At 44.3% G+C, this 17,885-nt stretch overlaps 1 protein-coding gene across 1 annotated transcript; it reads left to right on the top strand.

Moving 5' to 3' along the window:
* Positions 1 to 12,089: 12,089 nt before the first annotated feature.
* Positions 12,090 to 12,461, top strand: LOC139223898 (helix-loop-helix protein 2-like). Its single transcript, XM_070855905.1, has one exon. It carries the CDS (start codon positions 12,090 to 12,092, stop codon positions 12,459 to 12,461), a length of 372 nt encoding a protein of 123 aa, XP_070712006.1.
* Positions 12,462 to 17,885: the final 5,424 nt, after the last annotated feature.

Raw genomic sequence — 17,885 nt, 5'->3', positions numbered from 1 at the left:
GAACATACATTTTTGGTTTTAGGACGATCATTGGATTACAGTCGGGTTATAACTTCATTTACTTATGGAAAGGTTGATATTTTAGAGATATGGCAGTCACACCGAGCATTGCAATATTAATGCAACTGATGTTTTAGCAACACACGCGTTTTTGTCATCAGCGATACATCAAACTAATAACCTCATCTAAAAGTGGACAATGGGGCTGTGACAGAGGCTGTGGTGCTCTCCTGCCACACGTAGGTGGCACACACTCGCCTTATTAGCCAGGTCAAACATAATCAGTGATAGACACGGCAGGGCTGCTTAATTATGGCTGGCAGCTGGCAGCGGGGGCCTTCCTTTAGGGGCCGGGTTATGCCCATGCATGAACCCCCCTCCTGCACACACCCAACCTTCCTCCATGACCACCACCACCACCCTCCCACACTGCCCCAAATGAAGAATAAATCTAACCTCCCTTTTGTTTGGAGTGAAGCATGTGGCAGCCCCTTCATTTAAAGCAAGAATAAAAATGTGGACAGAATTCGGGATTAATAGAGGGGAATGGGGCATTAAATTAGAGTAATTGTGAGGCAACAGCGGTGCACGCATGTATTTGTGCTTGTGTGTATGTGTGCATAAAGGTAATAAAAACATCCCTCCAACAAGAGCAAATCATTGTCTCAGAACAAACCAACAAAGCACCTGAGCTATTAGAGGCCTCCGATTTTTCAATTTCATAACACGGAAAGCCAGGCAGCCTGTTTGCTGCACTTTTGATGACACAACAGATGTATTCACAAGGCAGCTTCCTCCCAACTAGGCAGAACGCATCCTGAAAAAGCACCTAAGCTCCTGTCGCAAACAGCTTGTAAATCTGCACTTAAATGAGAGCAAGCGAGAGCCCGACTCCTGCCTGTCTGCCTGCCTGCTGCGTCACTGAAGAAATATGGCTTCATGAAGTTTGTAAAGCAACACAAGGGGGAGAAAGAGGCAGTCACAGGCTGATATACTGTGTGATTATATTGTTTCTACACCAAAACGCTGCTCTGATCAAAACTCTGCGCTTGTGCATGCAGCGAAAAACAGCTGTGTGTGATAGACAGAAAGAGAGACACTGTTTGAAGCCGCGAGCAGTAGTGCACTCTGATCTCCCAAGGCTGTCTGTCTATTCACACACACACACATACACACACTCTCACACATCCAGACCCCCTGATTCAGCCTCCTCTGGTATATTGATCCATTTCATTCTGCTTCAATGAGATGCAGACAGCATCCCAGCGCCCAGACCGCTCATAATCATGATATAACACTCGGCTCTATTGAAACCTGCCATAGGAAAGCATAAATCGGATAACGCAACGGCCGGGATAATGAACAATATCAGATGACATATCGATGTTGTCATGCACAGCCCATAATGAAACATAAATGTGTGTTGTGTGATGTTAGGTTTGAATTGGTAGACCCATACAGGAGCAGGCACACAGCTGCAAACACATGTTTTTTGTCCTTAACCCTGCTCCAGTGTGCAGGGGAAGTTATGAAAGCAGAGGAGCTGTGTACTTTAAAAGCTGGACCTTGGATGGCACTCCATTGAGACTCATCTGCCACTCTCTGCTCTGTTCTATACGTACTATACATAGAAAGACAGACATATGTATATGTGTCTGTGTGTGTTGTGGTTGTGAACTTAAATGCACCTCTCCTCTGCTCCCTTTCCCTTCAGCTTCTCCCCATCACATCGCGCTGTAGCCATGGCAACTATTCTGATCGATCCAGTGCCATCTAATACCAAATGTTTCTCCAAACCAAAACTTAAACAATCAGGCAGTCGTCAGTGACGCGCCGGCGAGGTGACGGCTCAAGCAGGGGAGGCTTTCTGAGCCTGTCTCTTGTAGTGTCTTATTGTTGCTGTAGCACAACGATGAATTTGGTTCAATGAAATTCAAATTATTATTGTTGTGTTGTGTGTGTACCTTCCAGACAAATAACACAACAAACAAATCACAATAAAATACTAAATTGACACAAAGATTATTTATTAATTGTCAGGTTATTTGGAACAAAACAAGAAGAAAACAATGAAACAGGCAAAACAATAGCAAATGAAGATCTGAAATCTGTCTAGTTGTGTTTTTGCAGCATTTGTCTTTATTTGATTGTTTTTCTCACTTAGCAGCATTTTTTTCTGAATGTGTTATCAAACCGGTGAAGATGTGTGCATGCAGTTTCTTAAGTTGTAGTTTATTGAGCTTCTAGAGCCACCGTATAATACCAATGAAACAAAGAATGTAACATGAAATACAGACTTTGGTGCGTGCCCAGCAGCTGGAGGGGGTGTACGGGTTTATGTGAAGAGGGATGTGTCACGTTTACTTTATGTCAACAGTCATGGATAACTGGTCAGGGTTCAGGGTTCACACTGTGATATTTCGCCATGTCTCTGTTTCCCCTAAACTCCCAGCGTTAGAGCCAGTGTTTGTATCCAGAAGCAATGTGGTCTCTCATACTGGATCTCTCTGTCTGTCTGCGCCTTTTTATGTCTTTGTGTGTGCGTGCAGAGGGGAAGACAGGCAGAAAACCTTCCAAAACAAACATAGAATCAAACACACAACACGCAGAGGAAAGAAGAAGTGGAGAAGAGGGGAAAGAGAGAAAGGATGAATGAAGAGAAAGCTTATTACCAGAAAACAGATGGCCCCCCAATTCACTGCGGCCCCACGGGGACCTGGAGGGACAACTCTTTGCACCTCCGGGTTACCAGCTCTGCAGAAAGGGGTGGGGCGCTTAAACACGTCTCTGTGTGTGTGCACTTTTGTTTGTTAACTTGTAAACAAAAAGCAAATTTGTGACATCTCTGGCAAGGTGCCATTCTTAGCTTGATGCGATTTTAAGATTTCCCCGGAGTTGATGCTTAAAGAGTTTTTCATTTGGATGTTTTGTTACATCTGAAAATGGATCTCGGATAAACAAGAGCAGCTGAGTGATGCAGTGACGCTGCCTCTGAGGAGGAGTTGTGTCTTTTTCCAATGCGGATGCTGTGAAAACTATCAGAGTTGCATATTCAAAATAGCGGAATAATCCTTTTAAAACACACACACACATTTGGCATCACCTTTTATTTCATCAAACCCATCAGTCAACATCATCGCTGGACGAGCTAATGTCACAACATCCGTAAAATGAGATCTCACACGCGCTCAAACATTCACACCCTTTCATTGCATGTGTGCATATGCAACTGTATGAATGGACACACACACGCACACACACACACACACACACACACACACACACACAGATGACAGGCAGTGAGTGGAAATGAAGGATTTGGAGTTCTATCCCGTTACATTATGCAGCAGATGGCGTTCAGGCCAAGCCCGGCCAGGCCTCTCCCAGGAGAGAAAGAGTGAGAGAGAAAGAAGGGAAGAGAGAAGATGGGGGAGGTGTAGAAAGAGGGGTGAGGGCCAAAGCTGTTGTCTTTTTTTTTTTTTTTTTTTTACTTGCGTGAATGCACGTGTTTGTTTCCTATTTTGTGACGGACTCCCTCTTGGGTCGCCTGTGGGACAGAATCCTCGTCGTCTCCTCTCCTCTCCCTCTCCTCTCCTCTCCTCCCCCCTCCTGCCCAGCTGAGGCTACACCTGAGCCCAGCCACGGAGGCCCCGACCCCAGCTGACCCGCCGCCAAGAGGAAGGAAGCAGAGGACAGAGGCGGGAAAACATGAGAGTGGAGGGAACCAAAAAAGGTAGCGAAGCCGAAGCTGCAGGTAGAGCACTGGATAGAGCGATCATGGAAGGATATGTTCTCATTGTCATGCTAACGTGCATTTTTGTTGTTATTTCACATGATTTCTGTCTTTAAAAGAGGAATATGATTATAACCGTGTCGGTAAAGCAGCTGTGCACCTTGACTAATTTGAACAAAATTCACACTCACATGCACCACAGTTGACTTGATCAAATGCCACAATCAATACACACACACACACACACACACTGATAGACACACATACAAAGCGGCCAGTTAAGTCCCCCCAGATCTTTGCCCCTGGTGCTTTTTGTTTTGTGTTTTCCGAATTAATTGAGCCAACGCTCAAGTGTGGGGCCAGATGTCACTGCGACCTGTGGGGATTATTAGAAATCTGTTTCCCTCATTGTTTATGTGGACCCCTTCAAACCACAACGCTTCACGCTCTTCCCGCTGAAGTTTGAGGAGAAACAAGCCACAAACCAGATTGCTAATGTACAAAATAACAGTCTCCGGCGGCAAGAATGGACACAGAGCCTGAATATTGACATGTGGGACATTCTGGGACTTTTCTGTCCCGCCTCCAATGACCATGCTCTGTGCCCAATGACCACCAGGGGCCCGCTGATGTCCTCCTGGTTTGGCCCGAACAGCACCATGCTCCTTGGCAGAGCTCTGGGCCTAATGAACTCATCAGCCAGCTGGAGGCCCTGGATGGGGGGACAGGGGCCACTTGGGGGAGGTTGGGGGGCCAGAGGGAGAGAGAAAGAGAGGGAGAGAGAGAGAGAGAGTGAGAGAGAGAGAGACAGAGAGAGAGAGGGCAGCCAGCCGGGGTGTTAGGTGAGGAAGATGGAGGTGTGGGGTAGCTGAGGAGAGCTCACCAACACGGTAAATGAGGCAGGTGCAGCTTCAGAGGGGGGCTGGGGGCCAAGACAGGAGGGTCAACGGGCAGGAGGAGGTGTAGGGGGCTGTGGAGACGAAAATGTAGGTCTGTGCTGAGCAGGATGGATTCGAGCGGAAGAGATGGAGGCGAGCACTGGATTTATGACTGTGGCTCCAACATGGAGTTCAGATGAGCAGCTGATGAAAGACGGAAACTCAAAACACAAGATTCATGGTCTCTTTGAGTTTAACCTTAGGGTCGACTAGTTAGAGGTGTTTCACGCATGTACACCAAATCTTGAACACCAAATCTTTAAATGGAGCTCCTCACTGGTGAGATGGCTGTCAGCTCAGCTGTGCTTCCCACTACGTTACTGCCTCATTAAAAGCACATCAAAACAATGACAAAAGCCACCGAATCATTCATGATGTGATAACTGTTGCAAAGAGTTTGCTACTGAGCTATTAACCTCCTGTGCAGTGCTTGTATAGGCTTAGTTTTGCTTTGCTAGCAGCAGACTTAACATCATACTGAACTGAAGACGGTGTAATTAGCGCTGAGCGTTACGGCAATATGATCAGTGATGCATTCACTTGCTGTCATACGTACTAAAGTGCTTTAAATGGCAATGCAACCTCTTAGTTTAGAAAGTGAATCAGTGACTATGAATTTTCTAATCTGTGGTTATGTAAACTGAGTTCTGTGAACTTCATTTTTAAGAACTTGAGAGCTATGAAGTAGATAAACTTGAAAAAATAAGTTGAGCCAACAGCTGTTGGTTAAATTATCTTGATATGCAGTTGTATCTATTTTTCACTGATAAAGTTTCCCCATTGATCCACTCATGAAGCACTCACCTACTCAAGAAAAATGTTTACAGTATAATGAGAGTAAAAGACGTAGTTTCATGTGAACTGCACAACACAGCTGACTAACAATGCTTCCTCTTGCTCTCTGAAGTCATCATACTTGAGTCAGCATCATCAACAAGACGCTATCATCCTGCTCACTGCACAATCAACAAACTCATCATCCTTCCTCCCATCTCTCACTGTTTGGTCCCAAGTGCTTTGTCTCTGCTCCCACTGTGTGTGTGTGTGTGTGTGTGCACGTGCGTGTGACTGCACTTCCATGGGAGAAAGTGAGCACCTTTGTGTGTCCATATGTGTCTGGGTGGCGGAGAACGCGCTGGGCGCCCTGCTGGGAGCACAGATGGTGCCGAGGCCTGCCACGGCAGCGCTGACGATGGCCACATTCTCACATGGGACCCCCAGCTTTCTGGATCCCACACCTCCTGTTCAGGCCTGAACCGACAACCCCCTCCCCTCCTCTCTCACCCACACACACTCACAGACACACACAAGGCCAGAGTCCAGGCCACTGCCTGTTTCACTACCCTGGAAGGACAGACAGAACACAACACATGGATAAGTTGGCATTCACACACTGCCCAGAGTGTTCCCCTGTGCAAGTGTGTGTCTTCGTGATGTAAGTGATGCAAATGCGAGAGGAGTCGAGTTACATCACTGTCAGATTCAGAGTTTCTGGGACTAAATGCTCAGTCACCACAACTTCCACCGTCTCTTTTTTGTTTGTGTCGTACAAAGTGCATTTTCTCCCACTCCGTCTTCATTTTTGCTCACATCCATTTTTCTCCTCCACGTCTGCTCTTCTCTGTCTCTGTCCTCTCTCTGGCCTCTAATTTCTTCTCTCTCCCCTCTCCCTCTCCCAGATGCCCCCTGTGGCTTTCCGTCCACCTGAGAGAAGCCTCATACGTCTCCTGACAAAGTGACTAATCCTTCCCATTTCACAGCTCCATCCCACTGCTCCCTGAATGTTCAAAACTGTGTGTATGTGTGTGAGATGTGACAGGTGGGAGTATGTCACACGAGTTCAAGGTGTTTTTTGTTGTAACAAGCAGCTCAGACAGCTGCAGGGTCTGCTGGGCTCTGACTGATTAGAGAAATAACTCCATCACATCTTGTCTCATCAGAGTGACATCACTTTGCAACTTTCTGATGGCGGCTTCTTTAAAAGTACAACCACCTACACACAAACAGAGCAACTGTTATGCCTTTTTTATGCCTTGGCCTTGAATGCAACTCGATCCTTTCCAAAAAAAAAAAATCAGGTTTCGAATTTGCATCTTATTTCCTGAGAAACTCTGCAATATTAGGCCTCAGCTGGATCGGTGATATAAGCCCTGCAAAGTATAATCATAACCATAAATCAGTGAACTGATTCCTGTGCGTCTGCCAGTTCTGAATGATTACTGGAATCACAGTGAGAAGGACTAAACTCCTTCAGTGGTCGCCACACTGACATGGATAAAGTACGCTTTTTGGGGGGTTTTTAAGTGTAAAAAGGTGGATGTCTTCAACAGCTTGCAGGAACAACCTTGGGGGTTGAAATATTCTCTTGATGGAATAATAATGGTCTTTTTGAGCACGCTGAGCAGTGTGAAAAGGATCAGTGGTCAATAGATAGTTGAATCAATCACAGTGAATGAGTATACTATGTGTTTTTTATACTTTGTGAGCCATCTCTAAGATTGATGTTCATCTTTTGGGTGACAATTACGTTTCCCTTAAGCTTAATCATTTTAAAAGACTATGTTACTTAAATATGGAAGAGACACATGTGTGTGACCTTATTTCTTTCCAGATATGATGCCTACAAGTACTCATTTCAGCAGGCAACATTAGTATTCATTTGAAGTGGCCACTAAGCCCAATATTCACTCTCCTTGTAGCTCTGTGTTTGGTCGGCACCAGGTCCTGAGAACAATATCTAGCTTTTTATCTGCTAAATGCTTCAATATGTTGACAAGCTAACAGCTAACCTTTTGCTGTTTGCTGTTTAATTTACAGTGGGTTATGTTACAAATGAAGTTTCTTCAGTGAAACAGCTGCTGTTGCTGTAAATGTCATGTCAAAGTAAAGCTGCAGGCCTTAACACCAAAACAACGAGCTAAAAGATGATAAAAGATAGAGAAGATCTATAAAAGATAGAGAAGATCTATAAAAGCTAGAGAAGATTCTCCGTAAAGTTGAGGGGAAATGCAGAGTTGGGATATAATTCTCTGTCATCACTTCAGACATAATCCTTCATAGAAAAGTGATCATTGTTTGTATAAAAATATTGATCAGAGCAGCTTTAACCAAGGTTAAAGCCTTTTGATTTTTTTATGGCTCTTAAAACATGGATGTTTATGTCCAATGCTTGGAGAAATAAAACAAGATGAAGGTCACCTTATTTTTGTTGTGAGCTCTTACACTTTCTTTTGGGGGATAGAAATATTCCTTTAATGCAGTAATGTGTCTTGTTAAATCAAAACCAGTTTTGAGAAAAGGACTGTCTGTTGAATCAATTACAGCGCAGGCAGCATGAGTTGAGCACAAGTCTCCCCCCCCCCCCATAATCTTACCTTGAAATACCTGCTCATGTCTTTGTTCCTACAGTTTCCCATCTGACTGCTGCTGTTGTGTCACAACAAAGAGTCATTTCTCAAACAGAAGTATGATCTGAGACTGAGCGCATATAAACAACTCGTGGAAGACAGTCCGCTGAAGTCTGTTACCAGCAACATCATGACTAAAGCGAACGTCATCCTTTTGACTGAAATGGCCAATCTGTGGTGACTACACCACCCTGCAGTTTGCCTCCCTGTCTCCACAGTCGGACCATCAGCTGTGGGATGTAATTGCAGCAGGCACAAACAAAACACCCTTGGAGGGGTCCTCCATGTCTTTGGCCGAGGGCATTACAAACTGAGGAGGGGTACGGGCGACGCAGACCACCAAGCACAGACCATATCCACTTCTCCGTCTGTGGAGCAATTAGGATGGTGGGCAGTGTGTGTGTGTGTGTGTGTGTGTGTCCGTGGGCTCCAGCTGTCAGGAGGCCTCTGTCTCCTGGTCCTGACATGTCTCCGATACACCCCACTGTGAGTCTCTCTGTGTCACACACACTCCACAGACCCGGTCGGAGCCCAAGGCGAGCTGTCCGTCATCTCACACACATTCTCTCTCTCTCGGTCTCTCTCTCATGCACACATACATGCTGACTTTCCACTGATATGGTCCCTTTGGCACTGTTGTACTTCTCTCTCTCTCTCACTCACAGAGTGTGTGTGTGTGTGTGTGTATGGTGGCAATAAGCATGGCGGTGGCTGCGGGCCACGACAAGTCATCCGTGCTTCCCCTTATCGTTTTAATCACCTCGTTAGGCGCAGCTAGTCCCCACACTCACTGGCCACTGCCCCTCCTCTGGAACCATGCCCTCCTGACCCGACGCTGGTGGTGCCACCGGGCACAGGGATGCATGATGGGAGGTGGACAAGAAGAGAAGAGAAGCAAAACTTCAGACCATCCATCAGGTTTTCTTTTATGTCAATATGCCATAAATGTCAAATTGTTTATATAATTACATCTATAATTGCCGTGTCAAACGTCTCTGAGTTGTTGTTAGTTCCACCAAAGACCCTCTTATCGTCTCACATGGTTTTATTTCACTAACTGGTCCAGGCCCAAAAAGGTCAAATGATCCAGTAATTCTCAATAAAAGCAGAGAATCGAGTCCAAAAGAGGTCATTTAATAGAACCATTTTACTTTTGATGATGATTTACTTCAGGGGGATTTGAAATGCAGGACTTTCAATTTAAATCTTAGACAGCACAGAACAAGACAGATTTAAAACCCTGATGCTGTTTAAATCACCCCAAATGGATTTTATTGGAAAATTCTACATGCTTATTCTTTTCCAAAAGCTAAAACGATACAAACAAGTGTCTTATCTTCTCTTTTTTTCCCGGATCTGACTCCCAAATTGCTTTTTATCAGATTTGCTTTATGTTGCAAATCACATTGGACGTTCTCGGACACATGTACAGATGTAAAGAGAAAGCAAGAAATCAAATGTGTAAAAGGTTGGATTTAAATCTTAGACAGCATGGAGTGATTTAGAGAGCTGTCCATAAGAAAAGGCTTGATTGAGAACAGGGTTTAGTCATTTTTATTCATTATTCAAGTACACCTTCTTCAAAATCCCAAATGATACAAATCAAATGATACAGTCGCCCCTCTCTTCCTGTCTCTGCCTGCACTTTTAAAATGTAGAACTCATTTTTGAATCATTACTAATAACCCAAACACACATGCACAGGCATATAAAACCAGACTGTGGTGTGTGTCAGTGTAGGAATAAAGGCATCTTCTCGACTCACGCATGTGGCAGTAGCCAGCTGACTCGAGATTGGGAAATTCACAGTATCACGACCTAAAACAAGGATTCAAATATGGGGAGAAAAAAAAGTTTCATTTTATTTGTAGACACACATGATGTGATGCATTTAACACATCCATGCTGTCTAAACCATTCTAAAGGAAGATTTGATTGAAAAATGTCCACACTTTTATTATTTTCCAAAAGCTAAAATAACAAACTAGGAGGCTGTGTGTGAGTTTTCCATCTACCCCCCTCACTGAACTGTTGCTGAATTTTCCCCCTGGGGGAAAATGATCCCTTATCCTAACTTATCTCACCTCATCTCACCTTAAATCATAATGTAGAAAAATTAAGATATTTTTGAATGGAGTTCTGACTTCCAATCTTCTCAGGTATGCTTTAAGTTGAAAACCATCCCCCCTCCACCCTCTTCTTAAGACACAGTTCATTTTTTAGTCATTACTATTCACCAAAACCGTCCGCACGTGCACAAACTCACAACACGGACACGCGTATTTATATATTTTTTTCTCTCTCCATCTTTTATCATGCACACATCTCTGCTTTCCCTTTGCCCACTACTCCCACGGGAGGAGGGAGCGCTTGAGGGCTGAGGGGCGTGAAGAGAGAGGGAGGAGGTGTGTGTTTGTGAGTGTGTGTGTGTGTGTGAGAGAGAGAGAGAGAGAGGGAGAGAGGGAGAGAGAGTGGGAGGGGGCGGTGTTAGACAATACAATTCCTCAAATATATTCCATCCCCTCCGTCCCTGAAGTGAGCCTTTATTAGTCCGGATCGTTTGGATCTTATCTCGCATATGACACTCGGTGGAAGAAAGACTGGAGGAGAAAGAGGCGGATTATCTGTGAACTGTCTTCCGATCCGCTGAATCCTCACGCCGGAGAGCCTCGCTTATCTCGCCCCTTTATCCCCACCTTCCTCCACAGGCGGATGGACGAGTAGCCCTGGCTGCACTTTCTCCACTATCTGCACATCTCGCCTATTGTCTCTCCATCGCAGGGATCACACGGGTGCTGCTGACTGATCCCCGCTCACATCATCATTAGGCTATCTTCTTCTTTTTTTAAAATAATAATAATCGATCACTGATCATCTCCACACTTTGATCTGCAGGAACATTTCCCCGCTTTACGCGTGGCCCCGCGTGATTCCCATGTTGCAAGTTCGCGGCTTAAAGTCAAACAACTAGTTTCTTTTCTTTTTTTCTTTTCTTTTTTTTTTTTTAATTTTTCGTTCCCGTGAGACTGCAGCTTCACATCTGTAACATCTGATGGTTGTTTGGTCGGTGGAATATGACTTAATTTGGAGTTTCTAAGTTCGTTTCGAGATTTTTTTTGCCTCCCAACTCTTTGTCAAGGTGAGTCTTAAATGTGGGGAAAATGTACACTCTTAAAAAAATCTGTTTATATTAAATGTCTATTTTTGTCGTTGAGTCTATATTTTGACTTTCTTTGTATTGTAGAAACACAGCAGCTCCTGTGATTTCATGTCCAGCAGATGTCAACATTATTTTTGCCGTCTTATGCCTCCATGCTGTCAAGTCACCGTGGCCTCAGCCAAGCAGATGTATTCATCACACTGTGACAGATGGCCAATTCTGATTATGTTAATGCTCAGAAAAAGGGAGTTTCTCCTTCATAAATGATCACAACTTGTGTTTTTTTTCTTTTTGGAAAAAAAAGACAAATAATTGTTTTTAAAAAATCAAACATGGCACTTTAAAAATGTGTTTTTCCTTAATGTTTGCTCTTTTTAAGGCCTTGGGCTTTAATAAATTAACCATAACACGAGTTTTTGCAGCCATTCATTATTTATGGAGTTTAATGTTATTATGCAATGAACGTAGACTGCATTTGGATTTATGGGGACTTAGGAGGAGGGGGGGGTTGTGACACCCAAACAAGCTCCCACTGTGGGGTGTCTCATGGTGGGGCCTCCGGGTGTCAGGAAACAATAAAAACAATCACTTTTATTTGACATTTTTTCATTATTTTTTTTATGTTCTTTGTGAATTTTGATCATTCCGGACATATGTAGAAGATCTACATCAGCTCGTTATTCAAAATGTAGAAATCTGTCGAATAGAAGAGCACATGTCACAGGTTTCCTCGGGTTGCACTGGGGTCATTTTTAAAGCACAGAATAGCTTAAATCAGTGTTTTAATAGTTGCTTTTGTCCACATTTCAGGTTCTTAAGGTTGGAGTGAGTGCCACCACCCGAGAATAAAAATGATGCTGAGCCCGGACCAGGCTGAGGCGGACCTCTCCTGGACTCAGTCCGACCCGGAGTCCATCCTCAACGGCCTCAAGTCGGCCGGCTGCGCCTCGGACGATCCGACGGAGGGCGAGGACAGGCCCAAATGCAAATCCGACCAGCCCCTGACCCGGGAGGAGAAGAGGAGGAGGCGGAGGGCTACGGCCAAGTACCGCTCGGCCCACGCCACCAGAGAGCGGATCCGGGTGGAGGCGTTCAACGTGGCCTTCGCGGAGCTGAGGAAATTACTCCCCACCTTGCCCCCGGACAAGAAACTCTCCAAGATCGAGATCCTCAGACTGGCTATATGCTACATCTCCTATCTCAATCACGTGTTGGATGTCTAAAAGTGACCCCCACACCCCCTGTGAGACAGAGATGGCTGCGTTGGTATGGACTCAAGCGCGCGCTGGGCGTCATTTGGGTATGGCAAGGTTGGCAGTTAAAGGGTGACCGGGGAGATTTAGAGAGCCAGTATTTTTACAGAAGATATTTTGTGCAAACTTCACCTTTAAAAAGAGGAAAAAAATCACATCTCCTCCATGAGATGAGTTAAAAAAAAATAAAAAAGGAAATCCAGAGTGATCATTTAAAATTCAAGAGGTTAGAATAATGAAATTTCACCCCAAATGTGTTTTTATGAGACATATTCAGTGGTCTAACTGGCTCATGTGTCGGACTAACACCTGTGACATAAGCTCCCATCATGCTTTGTCCTCAGGGGTTTAAATTAAATCTTTGAGATTTTAATTAGTAACAAACTCAGCAAACCTGGAAATAAATAGATAAATAAGCAACAAACAAACAGAGATCCACCTTCAGGGCCAAAAACTATTACAGAATGTCTCCCATGTTATCCCCGGATGCTGGGACTTTGCCATACACCTCCTCGCTGACCGAGCTGGACCCCCCACCCCCAACCCACCCCCCCTAGTGTGAGTCCAGTGTTGGTTATGATGAAGGTGTAAAGTCAGTCCAGACCGCTCACTGAAGAAAAGCAACAAGCGCACAGTCGTTTGAGCTGTTAGATGCAATAATGAGAATAATGATTATTTTCCCATATACAGTGGGGGAGGAGGGGCCGCAGGGGACCCGCAGACGCTCATGTCACACACCCCCCCCCCCCCCTCCAGCAGCGATGGAGAGGAGGATAAGGCACGGGGGGTTATCTTCAGTATCAAGAATTTGGGTTTCAGAGAATTTGATCTCCCCCATAAATGATATTAGCTGAATCCTCCCTAAAGTCATGAATATATAAAAGCCCCAAAACGAAGTTCTGCCCTCACTGAATCAGCCTGAGGTCTAATAAAACAAACACTGGGGCATTTTCCACATCGAAATGAAAGGATGTAAACGAGATAGCTGCTTTAGATCTAGTTTAGCTGATGTTTTCCGTGAAGGAAGAAAAAAAAGATTCAATGCGTAAGTGCCACTTATGACATATAAAATTGTGACCTTAATCATTTTTTTTTAAAGTGTATGAAATTATTTATTTAATTGTGTTAATATTTAAGGCTAATTTATTTATGTTGGTATCATAGGCTGGCGTCTTTTTGTATAAATGTATATTGTTTGTTGCTTCTATATTTTAGGCTGTGAAATTGAACTTGGAAAGTGATGGTGTTCTACTCTTAAAAATGGCACTTTCTGTTGATCCATAGCATAACTTATTCGTTTGATGTATTTTTGATGTATGTCATTATCTTTTTGGTTTTAATGTCACGTCTATTGTCGATCAATAGCAACGATAAGCACTTCAAGGTGGGCTCCAGTGGCCCCATAAATGTTTATTTCCCTAAATTGTTGTGTTCAGAGGTTGCTCGAAGAATATGAAATTGGGCTGCTTAAAAAAAAAGTTCTCTTGCATTTAAAAATTTGTTCCACTGACAGAATAATGCGAATGATTATGTCAAACAGTTTCTTACCACCAAGGGGTTCGTACGATTCAGAAGCAAACCTCTTTTTTTGCTGTTACCAAAAACATAATACTAATAATTTCGAAAAAAAATAGTCTGAATTTATTATTATCTTTAATGTTTTGATGTTTTTATTTTGATGAATTGGTTTATTTATTTGTCTCTGCTTTGTATTACGAAATTCAATAAGTAATTTTATAGTGAAGAAAAAAAAAACATATCCTCTATCCAAAGATTTTTTGTCTCTTCAGGGTTGTGTAGGCTACTTGTTGCTTTATGCAGATCTTTTGTAGTAGAGGTATCGTGTGACAGCTGGTTTCTAATGGACAAACTTTTCATATTTTCCGGTGTTATTTTTGATTAAAACGGAAATACTTGAAAAAAAAGATTCTCTTTCCTGTTTTGGAATATTTTTATAAGAAAATGTGTTTTTTTGGGGGGGGGTGCGGTGTAGAGAAACAGTGCGATGGCCGCAGCGATCATTCAGATGATGCGAAGGATGCGGCACGGGATGACGTCAGGTGCACGCCCGCACACACGCACACGTGCGGGGTCGATGGAAAGTGCTCATGCAAATCAGCACGCATGTACAGCAAGCTTTCTGATGGCTTTCTGAACACACACACACACACGTGAAATAAGTGCATACACAGAATAACAAAGTGACACACACAGACCTCACTTTGAGCTTACTGTACACACACACACACACACACACACACACACACACACACACACACACACAAGGCAACATGAATACGTGTAAGCCCATACAGATAGGAGAAAACTCACTCATCATAAACACACACACACTTCCTCTCACTCTCTCTCTCATGTGCACACACTCACACTCACTCACACACTCACACTCACTCACACACACACACACACACACACACACACACACACACACACACACACACACACACACACAGTGGTCAGCAGCTAAAGGCAGTGGTAGCCTACATGTGTGCTCCTGGCTGAAAGGCTCTCTCCCTCCCCAGAGAGGGGGCAGGTGTTACTCCAGACGAGCCAAGACAACCAAATTACTGGCCGTCTGGCACCTCCCGTGGGAAACCCAGGGAGAGAGGAGGGATGGGAGAGATGGAAATTTATGAGCGAGCTGTAGAGATGTAATATTGCCAAATGATATGAACAAAAAGATCCAAATATTTATATTCATTTGTGATATACACGCCTATTCCCATCGATTGCGCTATAAAAAGCTTGTAGTTGAGTTACAGAGCAGGACGTGTGGAGGATGTGAGAATGCTTTTATCCAGCTTCATTTGATTATGATGAGTAAAGCTTCTTTTGCACAAGCACGGGTGGCCCCAGTGGGAATCGAACCCCTCACCTTGGAATTGCCACAGTTAAGCTGGTCCAATTGAGCAACAAAATGCATTATGTCAAAGATGTATGATTAGAAACAATTAAAGTCTAACTATCTATCTGTCTGTCTGTCTATATCTATGTTAGGAGGCAGCTGCACTGAGGTTTTAGTGAAGTCGTGTTTCTCGTTTCAAATCTTTTTATGTGCGGAGGCTGAGGGTAGCATGAAAAGTTCTTTCCTTTTCAGCTCAAGGGCCTCCTGTGTGTCGTATTCTACTTGGCATCTCTCAGTCCGTCAGTCATCTGCCTGACTTTCTGTTTTTTTTACCTTCAACTGCAGCGACACTGAGCGACAAAGCTTGTATGGTGACAAGGCTGCGTGACATTTCACAGATAAACTTAAAATATACTCTGTAACTTTTAAAAGACGATGTAACACATTTTTCTTCTTACAAATGAAAAGTTGAATGAATAAACAATAAAACCCTGCTCATTTCAGTACTCTCAGGGGTTTTCCTACCACAGCATCACCAGGTCTGGTACAACCAGTAGCTTGTGGTTGCTAATGTTAGCAAACTATAGATATTTTCCTGTGTGACAGACATTAATGAGTTAGTTTGCTGATTTTAATCGCTCTTTATGGTCACATTCCACTCGCTCTCAATTATGTAGCCTAATAATGCTGTTTTCATGGTAAAAGCAACTAGCTAGTGAGCATAGCAGACCATTTAGCAGCTACAGTACCAGATATTTCTCTTAGGAGTTGGTGGAGCCCAAAAACTGAGTACAAGGAGAATAAATTCGGGACTTAAATTTGTGCGGTGGCCAAAACAGCAAATCCAATTTATGCTAACGTTTCCGTAACAGGCGGATGTCTAAATAAGCAAGTGTTCGCAAATACGCTCTCAGTATGAGCTGAAAAGGTCGTTGAATTTGTGCGTACTTGCATCACAGTAACAGTAAAAGCTTTTCACTGGAGTCACAAAATAAAGGCAGCAGGTTTGTTACATTTAACTGAGACTGCAGTTTACATCGCTCACTTTGACACATTTAAATGTTAGATAATAGTTTGATTTTTCATTTAAACATTTGTTGTGCGTCAGTCAAACCTGATTTGGTCCAATATTTGAGACTGCTTTGTCAATGCTTTTAGGGGAAAAAAAGAACACCAATATGTTGCATCAACAGATTGTCCTCTTCAGAGCACAAAACAAGCCCTGTGATTCTGGCATGGCGTGGAGATAGACTTCTGCTCAAGCTTATTGAATGGAGGAGTCCATCTGTACGTCGGCGAGGAGCACTACAAGGCCATTTGTGCTCCTCATCCCAAAAGCTTCCGTAGCATCAGTCCTCTTCAATTTATTCTTTACAAACCCCCAGAAGGGGCAGGGGAGAGAAAAGTGACAGGCGAAGCCCAAACTGCTGAGGGCACTGAACAGCCTGGCTGACAGTGTGGCCGGTGCATGCTTGTGTGTGTGTGTGTGTGTGTGAGAAAGTACCACGTTTCACCACAACCCCCCACCCTCTTTGCACTGTGGGCTTATGTAATGGTGGAGGCCGTGGAGTGACCATATGTCAGGAGGTGTGTGCAGACAGCAGGGGATTATACAGCGGCCATTATCAATGTTTGGACATCCTTCTCCTCATCATCATTCAGGTATACTCAAAGCCAGGAGGAGCACACACACACACGGTGCTCTACACACACCCATTTAATTCTGAGAGCTCACTAGCTCTGTGTAAATTGGACAGGGAGAAAGAGTATGACAACAAACAGCCATATGTTCACAGTACGAGGAACAACATTTGGGCCTTTTTGTGCTGCCTCATTTTTTCGCCCTCTCTTTTATTCTCCACGTCGTTGGGTATTATGGAAGTGTTCATGTTCAAGGCGAGAACTCCCCCGTCAATATTGCAGCCCCCTTTCCTCCCTCTTGCCTTTCTCATAGAGGTGTGTGTCTGTGGGAGTGCGTGAAGCGTGCACACCCCTGTGTGTGTGTGTGTGTGTGTGTGTGTGTGTGTGTGTGTGCGGTATGAAGGGTGCTCGTGCAGCAGAAGTACAAAGCCTGGTCCATGTGTTGAAATGCAGCCCCCGGGATGGACCGTATTATCCCTGCCTACTTCACCAGCAGGGTCCCGGGGCTCGAGCTGGCTCGTGGCCCTTTGTCTCCAAACAGATGGAAATGGGCAGAGGAGAGGAGAAGTGGAGAATCAGAGAGGAGGAGGAGGAGGAGGAGGAGGAGCAGGAGGGGGAGGAATAGAATGGACGGAGGAAGGAGAAGAGGAGGGGAGGGGAGGGAGAAAGAGTCAGTCTGTTCTCATTAAGTGCTGCATTGAAGACGACGTCCCCCCACAATGCGTCAGCAGCCGCGAATGGTCCCCCTCTCATTCAGACTCACGCTCGGACCATCTGCACCGCAGGCCTGTCATAAGGTGTGTGTGCATGCATTAGGCCCCGGCACACGGCCCAATCTGGCGAGTTAAAACGCAGATATTCATTGGGTTTCAATTTGGTTAAGATCT

The sequence above is a fragment of the Pempheris klunzingeri genome, chromosome 24 (assembly GCF_042242105.1).
Source record: "Pempheris klunzingeri isolate RE-2024b chromosome 24, fPemKlu1.hap1, whole genome shotgun sequence".
NCBI lineage: Eukaryota > Metazoa > Chordata > Actinopteri > Acropomatiformes > Pempheridae > Pempheris > Pempheris klunzingeri.
The sequence above is the reverse complement of the archived record's forward strand: the minus strand, read 5'-3'. Positions and strand labels throughout refer to the sequence as shown.

Bases quoted from the DNA above. Each gene is read 5' to 3' on its own strand.
- LOC139223898 (XM_070855905.1), top strand. From the start codon at position 12,090: ATGATGCTGAGCCCGGACCAGGCTGAGGCGGACCTCTCCTGGACTCAG.